This window comes from Globicephala melas, chromosome 20 (assembly GCF_963455315.2).
Source record: "Globicephala melas chromosome 20, mGloMel1.2, whole genome shotgun sequence".
Classification (NCBI taxonomy): domain Eukaryota; kingdom Metazoa; phylum Chordata; class Mammalia; order Artiodactyla; family Delphinidae; genus Globicephala; species Globicephala melas.
In genome coordinates, this window is record NC_083333.1 from 50,695,659 (window position 1) to 50,715,127 (window position 19,469).

The 19,469-nt window shown below is 36.8% G+C and overlaps 2 protein-coding genes, 1 non-coding gene and 1 pseudogene across 6 annotated transcripts in view; all 4 read right to left on the minus strand.

Moving 5' to 3' along the window:
* The window catches only part of PPM1E (protein phosphatase, Mg2+/Mn2+ dependent 1E), a 162,829-nt gene that overhangs the window by 140,948 nt on the left and 2,412 nt on the right, over positions 1–19,469 (minus strand). The gene's annotated exons all lie outside the window — the stretch shown is intronic.
* On the minus strand, positions 3,696–4,332 carry LOC115866345 (synaptosomal-associated protein 23 pseudogene; annotated as a pseudogene).
* Positions 14,157–14,563, minus strand: LOC115866347 (small ubiquitin-related modifier 2-like). 2 transcript variants are annotated; one of them, XM_060290588.1, is made up of 2 exons: positions 14,353–14,500; positions 14,157–14,295 (listed from the first exon to the last, which is right to left on the minus strand). In XM_060290588.1, exons 1-2 carry the CDS (start codon positions 14,498–14,500, stop codon positions 14,219–14,221), a joined length of 225 nt encoding a protein of 74 aa, XP_060146571.1. In that variant the 3' UTR covers positions 14,157–14,218. The 2 variants fall into 2 exon arrangements, with proteins under 2 accessions (XP_060146571.1, XP_060146570.1); XM_060290587.1 differs by having other exon boundaries at positions 14,170–14,563.
* On the minus strand, positions 14,513–14,616 carry LOC115866413 (U6 spliceosomal RNA). Its single transcript, XR_004044650.1, has one exon. It is a non-coding gene; the product is annotated as a U6 spliceosomal RNA (small nuclear RNA).

Genomic DNA, 19,469 nt, shown 5'->3' on the forward strand with positions numbered 1-19,469 from the left:
AAGGCAGTGGGTTCTCAAACTTTAGTGTACATCATAATTATCTAGTGTTTTTACTCAAAACAAGATTACTGGAAACCATAGAAATTCTCATTCAGTAGGTGTGGGCAGAAGCACAGGAACTTGCATTTGGAACAACACATTCCAGGTGATCCTGAAGTAAGTAATTAATGTCCAACACTTTAAGAAACACTGCCCTAATGATTTAGCTTATGATAGGGATGCTATGCTTTAATTCATTAAATATTAGCTCAATGCCTTATACGTACAAAGCTTAGTGCCGGGGGTCAAACATGAAGGTACGCACAGTTTAAATGAGGAGATGAGACATGCATATAAATGACATTATAAAAAGGAAGGAATTATTGGATGTATTTTTAAAAGATACAGATGAAATGCTGGGAAGTTCAGGAGAGGGAATAATTACTTCCAGCTGATCTGAGGGAAATTCTTCTACTAGAAGACAGCATTTGAAATGAATGTTGAAGACTATCTCTTTGGATTGTAAAGATGGAGAAAACAAACTAATAATCATATCACTGAATGTTGAATGTGTCTAATGATAAACATCACTCCTTCAAACTCAGAAAAACCATTCCCTACCTCCTAGATTTTATATGTTGATTTCTAACCAGGTCATGGTCTTGCGTTGTCCTGTATATCCACCTAGCAGCTTGATGTGCATCTATCTCTCCAAACATGTCCTTGAAAGGATCTGCTTTAGTACTTTTAGTACATTTATCCCCTGAAAGATAAGGTCATACAGGGGATACTGCTACAGAGGAACATACTTAGCCTTTCTTAAATCTTTAGGAAGTAAACAGAATTTAGAATAGTTGAATTGAGAACACTTTAGGCAGCCTTCAGTTCTAAAATCTCCACAGTTTGGCATCAGGTAGTCTGATGAGAGAAATGATCAGAAAAAGAGAGAGAGAGAGAGTGAGAGAGAGATTTTACAATTTAGAAACCACTGTTCTAAAAGCCAAATAAAACAAATTAGAGGACAGAAGAGCATAAAGTTCTTCTCTTTCCTGATTATGTGGCATTTTGTTAACATTAGTGGCATTTCTCTGACTTGTAGTTTTAAAAATTCCAATATCATCCCAGAGATGCAGTGAATAGAGTCTACAGTGCCCAATATTGACTGAATAAATGAATTAATGAATGATTTGGGGGTTATTTCTCCAGTTTTTTTTTGCAGGTTTACTCTCCTTTATTCAGAGAAATAAGGGCTTACAAGCCCCAAATGGGCTATGCTTTCTCATCTCTATGCCTTTGCACAAGTTAGTATCTCCGTTGGAAAGCTTTTCAGCTCCCTCTTCCTCTTGGCTAATTCCTATTTAGTCTTTTAAACTTAATTTAAGCATCCTCTTCCAGAACCTAATAGCCTACATTGGCACACCCACCTTACGGTCTCCATAAATCCTCTGCATCACTCTGTCTTAACTCTTACCAGTATAGGGAGGCAGCAAAATAAAAAGCTTTGGAGTCAGACACATCTGAGTTCAAATTCTGATTCTACCACTTACTGTGTGACCTTAGATGAGTTAACTAATGTTATTAAATATTAATTTCCTGATTTAAAAATAGTGAATAACAATGTAATGCGCTTAGTATATCACCTCCTACATATCAGAGTTAATAATAATTTTTATTGTACTCACATTGTACTGTACTTGCTGGTTAACTTGTCTGACTTTTTCTCTAAACCACACACTTCTTGAGGAAAGGAACATGTATTTTATTTCTGTATAAGCAGCATTTACCACAATGCTTAGCATATGGTAGACACTTAACTTTTTTTGATGACTAAATAATTACTCCCATTATAGTAAAATTAATCTGCCACTTGAAATCCTTTCTATAATGAGGTGAAAAACAAGTGAATAAGAAAACAAACGCCATTAACATTAGTTTCACGAAAGGACACTGTCTTTAACTCTAATCATATTCTTTTTAGGATTTACTACTAATTATACATATTACAAAATACCAAATAATTCAATATCTTGCTTGAACATAGCTGATCATATATGCTTCATGAATTGAATTCCTATAATAACTTTTTCGTGGTATACATTAACCACAAAATTACCAAGCCACACATAAGGCTATCTTTATGTAGACAGTCACTTAGAAAAGCTGTAGTAACATACAAACAGCTTTCTAAAATCAAGGAAATTCTTAACATAGCAAAGCTTAATTAAAATCTTTCATAATCCTTGGGGAAATGAGAAGAAATTCAGTTTCATGGTTTGGTAATTTTGACCTATGTAGGAATATAAAAATTACTAATTACTTAATGTAATATTTAATGAACTTTTCCACTGTAATGTTTAATTGGTTTGAGTATTTATAAGGCCTCATTCTGAGAGAATGCTTTTATTTTATACTTGATTTTCAATGTATTTTGATCTTATACATATATATATATATTTTTTTTTTAGTTACAAAATTTAATTATAAGGATCAAACAGTGGTTATTGGTCAAACCAGTCGACATTAATAGCTTTGAAGCGTGCAGGAGCTAGTTTTTAAATAAAGGTGACAAATACCAATCAGATTCTTATAACACTGTTCAGGATCTAAACAAATGTGATTCTGGAAGTTGAATACAAAAGGCTAAGAGAATCACAGTGCAATCATCAATAAGTAAACCAAAGACATAATTTTCTGAATCATTTTTAGTTAAACAGAATAAATTCTAGTTTTAAGAACAGTTTAAAGCTACATAAAACTCAAAGCAATCTAACTAGTTTCTACCTGAGATCAAAACAAGTTTCTTTTTTCCTATCCAAACATAATTCTTGGCATTGAGGTAAATCTGAATTCACGTGATGTACTTTGTCAAACTTTTCCAAAAAATTTTAAGCCCTGCTGTAGAGAGAAATTCTCATATTATATATACATATTTACATATTTTTTCTTCAAAGACTAATAACAAATTTATGAGGTTAATAGGCCTGTAATGGGACCATGATACTATTAATAATATGAAAATAAAAAGCCATTCATTTATACCATGTGTTCCTATATGGTGCAATATAAAATGGGATCATAGCATCTATGTACATAGATGAATCACCAGGAGTTCAGAAATTAAGCTCACTTTAAGAAAACTCATTCTATTCTTTTTTGAAGCAGAGGTTGCAAAGTTGTGATGTATAACAAAAATACTGTATATACAGGCTCCAAAACCAAGCATTGGCCTAAATTGGCAATAACTGCAACTTAAATAGAAATTAAACCCAACTACATCTTCACTGTGGTTATGCAACTTTTGGCTTTAGGGTCTGCAGGTTTTACTGAGGTAACAACTTCTTATCTCTTACCTTTCCTCCTTGTGCCTGCCCCCATTGCCTTTTACATGACTGCCTTTGGCAATGCTTCCAAATTGTGAAAGCAGGAGAACTTGCTAAGTAAATGGAGAGAATGAAAAATAACACTATACATGATGTATGAAAACCAACCTAAGAGTATGGACCAAGAAAGAAAATACTAGAAGGAAAACTAAGCAGCAGCCTACCCTCAAGGGAAAAAGAGAAAATAAAAGAATAGAGGGGCTGTTATTCCTAGATCTTCTTCCACATCATCTCCCGATTAGAAAAGTGTGGAACCAAAATTTCAAACTCTGGAAAGGTAATGGCTTTGAAGGAGGAGCTAGGGAGGTGAATAAATGATAAAGTACAGCAGTAGCTTTAGCTGTCAATGCATTTCTTTGCTCTGGCACTGGCACTGTCAATACGATCTTTGTTGGTGTCAGCCTTTTCTGTGATCCGTTCTATTTGTCGATTTTGAGCCTCAATCTCATTGCCTAAGTCCAGGGCCATGTTTTTTAGATTTCCTAGGATACTGCCCACTTGAGTCAGGTTCTCTTCTATTTCGTCTTCCCTAGCATCATTTGTTATACATTTAATGTATCAGCCGCTGGCTGCTGCTGTGGTTGCTTGCTGAGGCTGACCATTTGTCACTCGGCCTGGCTTCTTAGATACTACATTGCTAGTAGAGTTGTCTCCAACACCTCCCCATGTTGCCTTATAGGTTTTACTAGACTCAAAAGTTCTTTGTCCTACTACATGGGCATAGACAAAAGCCACAGCACTTGTTTAGTTCTGTTAAAGTCTTCTCTGCTTCTCTCATGTCTTTGTTTATTTGGTCCATGCCTTCTTCTTTGCATTTTAGTTGTTCCCCTTGTTCATCCGGCATAGTGATAGTTTTGATTCCTGCATCCTGAGACTCAGTGGCTCAACCCAGGATTCTCCTTGTACTTTCCAGAGACTCATCAGTAACCTGGTTAGCCCTCAGCTGAATTTCTTCTGCTAACAGATTATCCATGATGAATTAAAACTCTTGATATGGTGCAGAAACTGAAATGTGGATATTCAAGCAGTTCCGGCTACTCCTCTCCGGCCGCAGCAGCTCGGACACCCGCAAGCCAGACACCCAGCTGCGCTCCAGCTGCGCCCTTTTTGCGCCTGCACTCGCCGGACCTGCGTGCCTGTGCACTTCTTCAATATATTTGTACAGATCTACATTAGAAGGTGTTATCACTTGTCCTATTTCCTCCTCTCCTTGATAGTCAAGGATAGTTTTACTTTAATATCATGTATATGTTGAACATAAACTGGATATTTTAATATATAAAATGGAATTCTGACTAAAAGACAGTCTTTATTTTGAGCCACTCTTGAGTGCATTATGCAAAGAAATAATGATTTTACAACAATAATGATTCCAAAACTGTGTTACAGTATAAGGACCCAATGATGGGAATACACTTCTAGAATATAAGTGATCACTGCTTTAATCCATAATCCACTGCTTATTAATGACCAGTATGTATTTTACTGGCTTCTAAAAGATAACATACTGAATATATGACATTAATATAGATTGCAAACTAATTGAACAAAAGAATACTTCTCTTTATACTTAATTTAAAAAAATTTTTAAGGATTTCTTTCCAAGAAACACTGTGTTGAGTAGTTGGCTATTAAATTAGGCATTAAAAATCTATAGAAAATAGGTGTCTTTGGCTACTTCAACAATTAATACCGAAGTTAAAAAATTGAAATAGGGCTTCCCTGGTGGCGCAGTGGTTGGGAGTCCACCTGCCGATGCAGGGGACATGGGTTCGTGCCCCAGTCCGGGAGGGTCCCACATGCCACGGAGCGGCTGGGCCCGTGAGCCATGGCCACTGGGCCTGCGCGTCCGGAGCCTGTGCTCCGCAACGGGAGAGGCCACAGCAGTGAGAGGCCCGCGTACCGCAAAAAAAAAAAAAAAAAAAAAAAAAAAAAAATCAAAATAGATTACAGGATTAGTCAAGTACAAAATGGAAAAAAATAATCTCCAGGCACCTTATGAGCTATATACCAAGTTGTGAACTTTCTGTCAGTCTACTGTTTAAAGAATTTCTGGATTTCAACTGTGTTTTCAATAAGCAGCATGAATTTTTAGTTTTTTCTTGTCTTTCATGAGAGGCCAGAGTTCAGAAAAATACTTGATGCAAAAACCTTAGCATGTTCTTTATTTATAGTTAATACTATAGCACTTTATGGTTGAAGATAGTAAAAATCCAACCACCCTCTCTCCGTCAAAAGGTAGGTTAGTTATAGTTAGCCAAGAAAGTGATGTTCCATGAGGAAGAAATAGCATCTACAAAGGCAGAGAGGCAAGAAATAATTTGATATCTTTAGAGAAAATTCAATTATGTCAGAAAACCCAGGGAGCCTAGATTAGAGGGAAAAGAGACTAACGGCAGGCACATTAGTTAGGAGGCTACCAAAGTAATCAAGGAAAGAAATAAGAGCCTAAACTCAGAAATGGCAGTGCTCAAAATTCAAACAATTGAACTGCATCTTCACTGTGATTTTTCCCTATAGAAACATGTTTCTAACATAGCATGAAAATTATAAAATGAACTTTATAGCTATAACCCCTGGAATCAGTCTGCCTGGGTTCATGTCCTAGTGACACCACCGATGGCGGAAACTTGAGTTCTTTAAACTTTCTGTGCCTTGGCCTTCACATCTGCAAAATGGGCTAATAATAGAACCTAACATCAAACAGTTTTTTCAAGGATTAATTGAGGTATTAAATATAAAACAGTGCCTGAGCAAGCTCTCAATAAATGTAGTAGCAAAAAAAGAAACAGGAGCAGCTTACTACTACTAGCTCTACAATTATTATTTCAGGTGCAGAGGTGTAAACCTCTGGTTCACACTGCTAACCAAGTCTTATAGAAAGATATTTATGATTAGAGACTACCCTGGTAAAGGGTATTTAAATGCAAAGTTGTATTTATCTGCCTTAAAAAACTGAAAATTATTTTTAGATGCACAGTTAACTTTCCATATGACCTTGAAAAACTGAAAATATTTATGTTCCTCTGATTGTATAAGTAGACTGTGAATAATACAAGTCTCCTTCTAAGTAATATATGAGATTATTTATAAGCTGCCTAAACCAAGACTATATGAACTAATAAATATTCAGTGATGCCAGAAATCAAATTCCAAAACTTCAGAGGTCATTCCTATTGCAAAAGCAGTGATAGCCTGATTTAATGACTATCACCTCTCATATTTATGTGATAACTTGTTAGGTTCAGTGAAGAACATGTTTAGAGCATGATTCTTGCCCTCTAGAGTTTTAGCCTAAGAAAGAATTTTACATACCACACACCTCAAAGACAATTTTATAAATTATATATATATATATCAACTTAAAAGCATTATATTTTTGTTGCTTATTTTTATATGCAAATGTGAAAACTGGCTGTAGCACAATATACTTCTCAAGAAACAAGCTTATTAAAAACTTTATTTTTTTTTATTTTTTTTTATTTTAGTTTTTGTTTTTAGATTCACAAAGTAGAAAAATGTGAATAAATATCAAAGATCAGAGGCTGTGCCTTGTGGTAGAAGCAGGTCAAATGCTTCAAATCTATAAAAAACAAAAACTGTAATGTTTCTGTAGGAATCTTATAATTCATTATGAAATCAAGTCACCAGGAAAAAACTTATCTTTGCTATTTCTAACCCAGCAGATTAGTCTTTTGGTTCTTTTTTTTTTTAATTTATTTTTTTTAATTGAAGTATAGTTGATTTACAGTGTTGTGTTAAAGTCTTTTGGTTCTTTTTCTTTGATGACTTAAACTAAGATAGGAAGTAATGGACTGGTTTTCCTCCGAGCTATATACCAGAAGGTAAAATCTTAAGTGAAAATACACACAAGGAATTAAGAATACTCTCAACCTTTTAACTAGCTCATTACTCTCTACAAAGTATTATAATGCTTCAAAATTGTCATTGTTCACAATATTCTCAAAGAATTTACATAAGACTACTCTTCTAAGCCCACAAAAATTTCCATTTACAAAATTGTGGAGTGTTAATCAGTAATAAAAACTGCAGGGCTTCCCTGGTGGCGCAGTGGTTGAGAGTCCGCCTGCCGATGCAGGGACACAGGTTCGTGCCCCGGTCCAGGAAGAGCCCACATGCCGCGGAGCGGCTAGGCCCGTGAGCCATGGCCGCTGAGCCTGCGCGTCCGGAGCCTGTTATCCGCAAGAGGAGAAGCCACAACAGTGAGAGGCCCGCGTACCGCAAAAAAAAAAAAAAAAAAAAACCTGCAAACATATTTCTGCCACTAGTTGAAAATGTTAATACATACCAACAATAACATAAAACAGGAAGCCACGTTCCTCCACCATTCAGAGTAAAGCAAAGGAAGAAAATAATAACAAAGAGAAAGAAGGTAATGAGAATAGGCCTATAAAAATCTAGAAAGGAAACAACCTGGACCGAGCAGAAAAAAAGTTGAAGATTCATTCATTTATTCAATAAATATTTAATGAGTGCCTACTATGTGCCAGGACCTGTACTAGGTGCTGGATACACAAAGGTAAACAAAACATTCTTTATCTGTTGCCCTCAGTGTGGGACAGAGACATCAAATAACTAACACATGAATACATATATGTATAAATTATAAGTGGATATAGAGAAAAAGTAAAGGATACCATGGAAACCAAAAACCAAGACTTAATTTAGACCATAGGTAGAGAAACACCTCTATGAGAAAGAGATATTTAAGATAAGATCTAATGGTTGAGTTGGACAGTTGTAGAGAAGGGGGCAAGGTGCTTGGGCAAACAAAACAAAAATACAGAGTCCCTGAGGCAGGACAGAGCATGGCAGTTTCTGGGAATTAAATCAAGACCACTGTGACTAAAGCATAGTGGCTGAGCAAGGTGAGACCCAGATAACTGTTATACGGAAAACTGACTGAAGGGAGGGAAACGTGGAAAAAGCAATAGCAGTTAGGAGTACCGCTACCGCCAGCCAAGAGGTGATGGAAGCTTGGACCACACTGTTGGGAGTAGAGACAAAAAGAAACGGGAAAGGTATTTTTCTTTCATTTAGAAGTGAAATTAAAAGACCTCTAAACAAAATAATTAAAATGTTCTTCCATCTTCTTTCTCTACTGTAGCACAAAGAATTACTAAAATGGTCTCCCAAAGATGCTCACTAAAATCTGTGAATACTAATTTGATATCACTCCTGTGATTGTGTTATACTATATGGCAAGTTGATCTTAAGAGAGGGAGATTATCTTGGTGGACCTGATCTAATCACATGAGCCCTTACAAGCATAGAGCTTTCTCTGACTGATAGTAGGGGAAGCCAGAGAGACTGAAGCATGAGGAAGCATGTGCCACTGCTGGTATGAAGACAGAGAGGGTCATATGAGAAGGAAAGTGGGTGGTTTCTATCAATAGATAATCAGCCCACCTCCTCACCACCCCACAGCCAGCAAGGAAATGGGAACCTCAGATCTATAACAAAGATCTAGACCGTTAACAACCTGAATGGGCTGGGAAGTGGAGTCTTCCCCTGAGTCTCCAGATAAGAGTCCAGCCTGGCCAACACTTTGACTTCAGCCTTGACTCGAGACCTTAAGCAGAGAACCCAGCTGAACATTAACAGACTTCTGACCTACAAAACTGTAAGATAGTAAATGGATGTTGTTTTAAGCCACTAAGTTTCAGTAGCATGTTACACAGCAATAGAAAACTACCACACTATAAACTATGTGAGGAGAAATTAACAATTCGATAATCTAAATCTAAATCATATTATTCTCCAGACTTCCCTGGCAGTCCAGTGGTTATTAGGACTCTGCATTTCCACTGCAGGAGGCATGGGTTCGATCCCTGGTCACAGAACTAAGATTCTGCATGCCGTACAGCATGGCCAGAATAAATAACTAAAAGCTCGTGTGTGTGTGTGTGTGTGTGTGTGTGTGTGTGTGTGTGTGTGTGTGTGTGTGTGTGTGTGTGTAGTTCTCTAGTCATAGAAAGAAATCTAGGAAAAACAAATTCAGTTTGCTATTTCTCTAAAGGCTAGATAAATATGAATTGGGTGGAGTGAGCATCCCTTTAAATATGAGTTTGAGGGACTTCCCTGGTGGCACAGTGAATAAGACTCCGCGCCCCCAATGCAGGAGGCCTGGGTTCAATCCTTGCTCAGGGAACTAGATCTCACATGCATGCCACAACTAAGATTTGCATACCTCAACTAAGTAGCCAGTGAGCTGCAACTAAGGAGCCCTGGAGCTGCAACTAAGGAGGCTGCCTGCCACAACTAAGACCCGGGGCAACCAAATAAATAAATAAATATTAAATAAATAAATGAATATGACTTTGAAATTAAATGTCAGATATGTGTTACAGAATTAAAGTTTTTGTTATTAAATCTAAACCTGTGCCATTCAACATGGTAGCCACTAGCCGCAAGTGGCTACTGAATATTTTAAATGTGATATTCCAATTGAGATCTGCTTTACGTGTAAGATACAAACAGGATTTTGAAAACTGCTATAAAAAATGAAAAATATCTCAATAATATTTTAATACTGATCACATGTTTAAATGATAACATATTTAGATACACTGGGTTAAATAAAATAAATTATTAAACTAAATTCACTTTCCATTTTTAAAATGTGGTTAATAGAAAATTTTAAGTTATATATGTGGCTCAATTATGTTTCTATTAGACAGCACTGGTCTAGACTTTTAGGAAAGTGTCCTCCTCCAAAATGCCCTAAACCAAGACCACAGTCACCTATAAGTATTCTCCTCTTTCCAACAGAGTTCAGTGGCATTAATGGCACACAGCTGTGTAGAAATACAAGCCAAGCAGTACTGCAATTCAAATATTAGTGAGAACATGGAGAAACCAGACCTCTCATACAGTGCTGTTGGACAAAGTTATCTGTCAATATCTAACAAAGTAAAAGTGTATGTAACTTCAACCTGACAATTCCATTTCTAGGTATATACTCCAGAAACCTATGAACACATGCACAAGGAGACATGTCCAAACTGTAGAATTATTTGTAAAGCAGAGAATACCAGCTATCCACCAAAGTTATGTGGTTTTTTTCTACATGGTATGAAGTTGTTTCTTAACTGCCAAGCCAGTGACTACATTTCCCAGTCTTGTTTGCTGGTAACTGTGGGCCCTAGGTGGTGTCACGTGACTGGAATTCTAGTCAATGGAAAGTGAACAAAATTATATATGCCACTTCCAAGGACTGGCCCCTAAAAACCTCCAATACCATTCTCCACTCTTATGTTTGCTGGATGTATTTTGATGCCTAGAGCAACCTTGGAAACCACAAATTGAAGACGACAGACTCTCTATTAGCCTGAGTCCCTTAATCACTCCATAGAACACAGCACCTTCTCCACTGAAGGTACTCTATGAGCAAGAAATAAACTAACATTATGTTAAGCTTTTGAGATTTCAGGATTTACCCACTAGAGCAGCTATTTTTAACCATTATAGTGCATAACATGCAAAAATTAGAAACAACTCAACTGTCCATCAATAGGAAATTGGATAAATAAAATACACTCATATAGAATGCTATATAGTAGCTAAAATGAAAAAACTATATCTATGTGTATCAATATGAATAAATCTTTTTTAAAAAGGTCAGTCTCAAGATAGCTACTTATGAAAACAAAAACAAAAAAAGCCCACCATATACTGACCATACAAATATGCGTGTAGTAAAAATATAAAAATATAGAGCAGAAGGATACATTCCCCAAACTCCCAGATTACCTCTGGAAAGAAAGAAAAGGGAATGGGTTCATAGAAGACAGTGACAACAAAGTCTTCAATTCCTTATGAAATGTTTTATTTCCTTAAAATAATCTTAAACAATTTGTTGAAACTGAATGGTGGGTATATGGATATTTTTATTATTTTCTGTTATTTTCTAAATGTTTAAATCATTTCGTAACACCAATTATCTTTTTCTTATTTATAGCTGCTTAGAGAGTAAACTAATAAAACCTTGTTAGAAGACACTTAAAAACTATGTACCAAAAGCCTTAAATATGTGAATATATTTAATGTAATCCCAACACTATATACTATATATAAATACACTCTAAGAAAACCAAAGGTGTGCTCAAAGGATGACCATCAAAATATTCTTAGAGCAACCAAAAATTGGTAACACCTAAAATGTTTAATAGAATTGTGATCAAATTACTGTGTAATCATTTAAAAATTACACAGAATATAAATAATGGGAGGTAGGGTGAGATGTGTGAAGATATAGATGAAAAAAGATTGGCCACAAATTGATCACTGCTGAGGTTGGGTGGTAAGGACACTATTTTTTATATACTTTAAATTTCCTATAATAAAAAGTTTTAAAAATATGAGAATCGCAAAATTTACTAAGTTTTTTAAAAAGCAGTTTAAAGTAGTAAGAATAATATCTTATTTTTAACCTCTTGGCTCATTCATTGGATCAGCAAATATTTATTGTGTGTTGTATATGTCCCTGTCATTACTGACCTAGGGATGTGATGGCAAACATGTAGCTTATAATCTAATGCAACTGTCTCCAAACACTTGCTCAAACACTCTATCAAAAAAATTTGGAGGAACCATAAACAAGACGAAAAGACAACCCTCAGAATGAGAGAAAATATTTGCAAATGAAGCAACTGACAAAGGATTAATCTCTAAAATTTACAAGCAGCTCATGCAGCTCAATATCAAAAAAACAAACAACCCAATCAAAAATGGGCAGAAGACCTAAATAGACATTTCTCCAAAGAAGACATACAGATTGCTAACGGACACATGAAAGGATGCTCAACATCACTAATCATTAGAGAAATGCAAATCAAAACTACAGTGAGGTAACACCTCACACCAGTCAGAATGTCCATCATCAAAAAATCTAGAAACAATAAATGCTGGAGAGGGTGTGGAGAAAAGGGAACCCTCTTGCACTGTTAGTGGGAATGTAAATTGATACAGCCACTATGGAGAACAGTATGGAGGTTCCGTAAAAAACTAAAAATAGAACTACCATACGACCCAGCAATCCCACTACTGGGCATATACCCTGAGAAAACGATAACTCAAAAAGAGTCATGGGGCTTCCCTAGTGGCGCAGTGGTTGAGAGTCCGCCTGCCGATGCAGGGGACACGGGTTCGTGCCCCGGTCCGGGAAGATCCCACATGCCGCGGAGCGGCCGAGTCTGTGAGCCATGGCCGCTGAGCCTGCACGTCCGGAGCCTGTGCTCCACAACGGGAGAGGCCACAACAGTGAGAGGCCCGTGTACCGCAAAAAAAAAAAAAAAGTCATGTACCACAGTGTTCATTGCAGCTCTGTTTACGATAGCCAGGACATGAAAACAACCTAAGCGTCATCGACAGATGAATGGATAAAGAAGATGTGGCACATATATACAATGGAATACTACTCAGCCATAAAAAGAAACGAAATTGAGTTATTTGTAGTGAGGTGGATGGACCTAGAGTCTGTCATACAGAGTAAAGTAAGTCAGAAAGAGAAAACAAATACTGTACGCTAACACATACATATGGAATCTAAAAAAAAAAAAAAAAATGGTTCTAAAGAACCTAGGGGCAGGACAGGAATAAAGACACAGACGTAGACAATGGATCTGAGGACACAGGGAGGGGGAAGGGTAAGCTGGGACGAAGTGAGAGAGTGGCACTGACACATATACACTACCAAATGTAAAACAGATAGCTAGTGGGAAGCAGCCACATAGCACAGGGAGATCAGCTCGGTGCTTTGTGACCACCTAGAGGGGTGGGATAGGGAGGGTGGGAGGGAGACGCAAGAGGGAGGAGATATGGGGATATATGTATATATATAGCTGATTCACTTTGTTATACAGCAGAAACTAATACAACAATGTAAAGCAATTAGACTCCAATAAAGATGTTTAAAAAAAAAGAAAAAAAAATTTGGAGCATCATGAATACCCCCACCCCAAATGTAGATACACATTTCTCATGTGTGTATATATACAAATACAAATTCCACACATACACATCCATGCATACACACCACTCTCACCAGCAATATATTAGTATTTCTTTGAGTAAGCTGTATTCCACATAATCTACTTAATAGTTCCATTTTTGTGGATTTCTCATCAAATATAATCACCTTTAAAAAAATCTAATATAAGTAAAGATGGGAGAAATATAGGCTCTTAAGTTTTGTTCCTTTTTACATTTGCATTACAAATATTATGTTCAACCCATGATTTCTTTGCAGGAATCTTTTTTTTTCATTTTAAACAAGAAGTTTATTTAAACTTGACTTGAAGGGAAAACTACCTAGGATTCATTTCTTTTAGAGTAATTTATCCCTACTTAAAGACAGACTGTAACATGTAACATGTAACAGCTACATACAAAGAAGTTGTAAAATTGTCCTTTGTTTTACAATGATAAATGAAAAACATTAAAATTCTCCAATCGAACAAGGTATGCAAGAATTTTCATGTTGTTCTTTTTTTGTTAAACATTGAGAGCAAAGTAACTTACTGGAATATAAAGAGCTGATAAGCATGCCACTAATGGAGAAAAGGGGGCATCTTCACAGAACCAGTATTTTTCCCCATTCCATCTCCATCTGATGTCGATCAAAACATACCATTGGCCATTTACTTTAAAAAAAATGCAATATGCTTGTACACCGTTTACTTTATGTACAATAAAGGAATGGAGAAGGGGAAAATGAAAGAATAGAGAAACTATATAGCAGGAGTCAGGATGTGATGGAACCCAATTGCGGTTTTCTAATTGAGAATGTCTTCTTGGTCTGGAGGAACAATTCTGGAGTAAAGTAGCAGGTTCCCTTTTTAGTAGACACCTCCTGTCTGCTGCTGGAACACATCTATTGTATCTTCATCCTCCATTTTCAACTGTGCAGGTGTGTCTGTTTCACTGATTGGCTGCCCATCAAATCGGAATCTGATCTGCCTCATTGACAAACCCTGTTGTTCACAATAGGCTCTCATTAGTTTACTAAGTGGTGTATGCCTCTTAATCTTAAACTGCACCACAGAACCATCCTGCCTCATCAAATTATTATGATCGTTGTTGTCAGTCTTGACTCCTTCCTTGGGCTTTTCGTCGGCCATGGCGAGCAACAGTCTCCTCAGGAATGCTTCACGAATTTGCGTGTCATCTTTGTGCAGGGCCATGCTAATCTTCTGTATCCTTCCAATTTCAGTATATGTGCTGTCAAAGCGAGCACTTTGCAGGAATCTTTAAAGTCAACTGTCTATTTTGTAAGGGCTAATTTTGTTAGAACCAGTAAATATAATCAATGAATCAATTTAACGAGAGCAGGTAAACAAATAATTCATAATGTTCTGAAAATTGGAGTAAGGGTGCCACTGTCAACTCTTCTAAGCTAAGAAACTTGCACTTCATCAGGATACCTCATTTACCACGTCTGACATGAAGTCAGTTGTCGTACAGAACAAGCTGCCAACCTCAATCAATATATCAAGTATTACTAGCACCTAACTTCATTATTTTTTTTTTGGCCACACCGTGTGTCTTGCAGGATATCTTAGTTCCCCCACCAGGGACTCAACCCAGGCCACGGCAGTGAAAGTACTGAGTCCTAACCACTGGTCAGCCAGGGAATTCCCTTAAGTTCATATTTTGTATACAAGGAAAAAGACTTTAATATTTTATTCCTTCACTGAAATGGATTATTTTGGGTACACCTTATTTTGAAGACCATTAGTCAAGTAAAAGATATATAAATATTCGTGGAAAAAAAATAATAAACAAGTGCTACAAAAGGAGTAAGCACTGGGTATTCTGTAAGAGGATGTGGAAGAGACACCTAACTCATTTTGAGTGTGAGGTTGGTGAACAAAGGAAGTGATGTTAGATGGAGACCTAAAGAATGGGTAAGAGATTGGACTGGGTGAGGTGAGGGTGGGATAGCATGGTAGATCAAGAAGGAATAGTATGTTATGTCCAAAGATGCAGAGGTAAGAGCAAACACAACACATTCAAACTAATATATTGATAGTCTAAAACAGCTGAAGTGTAGCTTCTAGAGGTGGGATGGACTGGGTGGATAGTGATTCAGGGATGAGGCTGATAAGATTATAAAGCTTTGTTTGGATTTTATCTGGAGGGCAATGGAGAAATAGGTGATGAAGGTGTACAGTAAATAATTGGCTTTGCCCAAAGAGAGGTCTGGCCTTTGTCCTCAGCTCCTGGGAGTAACCTCTAAATCCCTATTTCTAAAGTAATAGGATTGTCTTCGTTATTCGGGTGGGCCCCTTGGATCACATGGTATCAGCCTGAGGGGAGACTGGAAACTAAGTTCAACCATGTGAGCAATCAATCAGTAAGTCCCAATAAAAACTCTGGACACTGCAGCTCAGGTGAGCTTCTTGGGTTGGCAATACTCCATGAGAGAGAAACACATTGCTGAGGACAATGGAAGCTTCACATTTGAAACCCTTCTAGATAGCACCTCATGCATCCCGTCCTTTGGCTGGTTCTAATTTGTATCTTTTCCTTATAATGAACCATAATCCATTAATATAATAGCTTTCAGCGAGTTCTTTCTAGTGAATTATCAAATCTGGAGGTGTTTTTGAGAAACCCCAAACTTACAGTCAGTGTCAGAAGTGAGGGTGGTCTTGTGTGGACTCTTCCCTCTAACTTTGTATTTAGCCCCTAACTCCTTGCAAACTTCTGCCTCAGGCAGACCTGGCTTTCTGGAGGACTGTGCCTTTGACCTCACAGTTTGGCTAACTCCACGGAAAGAGTAAAAATGTTTAAGCAGTGGGTGATAATTAGTCAATCTACATAATCTAGACTCTAGAGGAATCACTTTGGCTACACTGGGGAGAATATATTGGAGAAGAGTAAGACTGGGAAGAGATGACAATAACAGTGGGGATGGTGAAGGACATATTTATGAAATATTTATAAGGCAAAATTTGACTGAATGTGAGGGTGAGAGAAGGAGAAATCAGGGATGAACCGACCAAAAAGAGAATTAGGTTTTAGTTTTGTCTTCTGCAGGGGGGAGAGAGGGAGTTGGAGGATTAAATTCAGTTTTGGACAGTTTGAGAAGATACTTAGACATCTAGATAGAGCCATTCAATTAGCAGTCAAAGCAGGGACGGAGACAGTCAGGAGCCATTAGCGTAACTACAATAACCAAAATCATGGGAGACATTGATGTTGACTATAGACAAATAAGTCAACCGCACTTGAAAAGGCCAAGGACCAGGACTTCCCTGGTGGCGCAGTAGATAAGACTCCGCGCTCCCAATGCAGGGAGCCCGGGTTCCATCCTTGGTCAGGGAACTAGACCCCACATGCATGCCGCAACCAAGAGTTCACATGCCACAACTAAGGTGCCTGCATGCTGCAACTAAGGAGCCCACTTGCCACAAGTAAGGAGCTGGCAAGCTGCAACTAAGGAGCCCAAGTGCCACAACTAAGGAGCCCGCCTGCTGCAACTAAGAGCCAGTGCAACCAAATACATAAATATTTTTTTTAAAAAAAAAGAAAGAAAGAAAAGACCAAGGACCAAATACCAATATAAAAGGGTTAGGCAGAGTATTAAAAGCTCACAGAGAAGTGGCAGCCTGAGAGGTAGAAGAAAAACCTGAAAAGTATGGCTTACACTGAATGGTTGGTATTTATTTTCTTCTTTTTGCTACTTCTTACTACCTTTTAATAAGAAAAAAAGGTACTCTAAATGAGTAGCATAACTTGCATCCTCGTATTTTTCCATATATATACACAGACAAAGCTTAATGGTTTTCTAACCTATCTCAAAGTCATTAATGAGTCACATAACTCAATATAACTGAATTATTAGTATCTATAAACAATGATTTTCTTTTCCAAGCCATTTTTAAAGTGCCCACCCTCATTACTACTGTAAACCTTCTGTACGTACTTAACTTTGTCAGGCTGCTGGGACATCTGTCTCCCCCCTTGAGAAGTCCAACCCAGACTAAATGAATAACTGAGGAAAAAACTGCTCTAAAAACGTAATGATATATAGCTCTAATAAAGGCTTCAGAGTATTTGTTTCTTCTGGGTTAAAACAAATAGATTTATCCCCAGTAAAATATAGAGAAACAGAATACAGTATTGACCCATGTAGCCTAGCCAAGGTTATTCATATCTGCTACAAGATCAGCTGTAAATTTTATTGGCAAATTATTTCAAAGCTATAAAATATCTCACCTCCACCTTTTCAAAGAGATTCATTAACCTCAGAAATCCTAATATTATATCATTAGAAAGTATTTATTTTAATCTCTTGGGGGGCATTTTAGTTTAAAGGAGTAAAGGAGATAATTTTTATACTAACAGCTAAAGGTTCCAAATCATTGGAATATTTTATTGACAAGTAATAGACTAATTCAGTGATACAGTTCTAAAGTATTGCATGAATTTATTATTGATTCTTAAGGTTTAATTAGTTGAAACAAAATTGTTTAAATGGTCCTTTAAAAAAAGTATTTAGGGGGGCTCCCTGGTGTCGCAGTGGTTAAGAATCTGCCTGCCAGTGCAGGGGACACAGGTTCGAGCCCTGGTCTGGGAAGATCCCATATGCCACAGAGCAACGAAGGCCGTGTGCCACAATTACTGAGCCTGCGCTCTAGAGCCCGCGGGCCACAACTACTGAAGCCTGCGCACCTAGAGCCCGTGCGCCTAGAGCCCGTGCTCTACAACAAGAGAAGCCACCGCATGAGAAGCCCGCGCATCACAACGAAGAGTAGCCCCCGCTCACAGCAACTAGAGAAAGCCCAGGCAGAGCAACGAAGACACAACGCAGCCAAAAATAAATAAATTAAATAAATTTTTTTTAAAAAAGTACTTATAGTCCACAACAGACATCTTTCTCATCCAAGGGGATTTTTACCATTTTGAATTATTTTTCTTTCAAAATGTTACATGTTTATATCTAGCAGAGAAATATCTAAGTACACATTTCCTATCTTGAAGGCTAACGGCAAAATTCTATCCCAAACACTGAAAAACTTTTAAGTTGCTAATTATAACCATATTTTGTCCATTCAAACCTTGATCCTTTACTTATCTAAGTAACTGCTTATCTCAAGCTAATCCTAAACTTTGTGTTTACCAAAATGAAGAATGATAAATATATCTGTTCTTATTCTAAAAACTCTGAGAGAAGCAAAATAGTGAGAAAAACATTCACTATATTTTTAAAAGTAAAATTTCAGCCAGTGTATACATAAACAGTATTGAGAAGGTAAGCACCCTTTTTTTCTTCAGCGAACCTCAGTCTGTTTAGCAGTTTCATACTGTATATTTCTAAAATACTAACAGAAAAAAAACACGCTAGAAACTTATGAAACTGTTATTATACGCAGTGTTATTTTCTTCTTACATTAGTCCCAACTGTGAAATTGGTGAATATATATTTCAGGTAACTTCATTTAAGAATTTTACCACTATTTGACAAGCATGACAGAGCTTTTAAAGAATATTAAGAATTCCCAAAATAAACAGAGTGGGTATTTGAGAAAATATTTTGGGAAAAAAAAATCTTCACCTTCTCCAAATTAGCAATTCCAACATATCCCTAATCAGAATTATTTCAAAGTATTTCCTAGGAAATTTGACAACCCAACATTTCAAATATGTCGGAGAGTTCTGAGGTTCAGAGATTATGGAAATGTTGTAATCATTTGTACATAATTTGTCATTTCTGAATCTGGATCCTCAGTTCTCTCATCTGTAAAATAAAGCGAACAGGAAAATGATCTATCTCTCCAATGTTCCAGTCTCGATTCTTGTGGCTAAGTGATATGATTTTCCTTTATAAATAATAAAATAAAAAATAAAAGCATTAAAAGTATGTGTTTTTAAACTGTGAGACTTTGGGGTTTGTTTGTTTGTTTTTAATCTGTTAAGGACCTTGAAGATACTTTACATAAACAAGCCAGCCATTTTATATCTGAATAAAAATAGGTTAATAGCTTCTGCACAAAACAGTATATATGATGAAATCTCTGATTTAAGGTGAAATAATGTTTTCCAACTTTAATTTTGCTAGTTTTACTTCAAATCTAAACTTCT

What these genes read in the sequence shown, in the direction of transcription:
- LOC115866347 (XM_060290587.1), bottom strand. Translation starts at nt 14,563, where the DNA reads ATGGCCCTGCACAAAGATGACACGCAAATTCGTGAAGCATTCCTGAGG.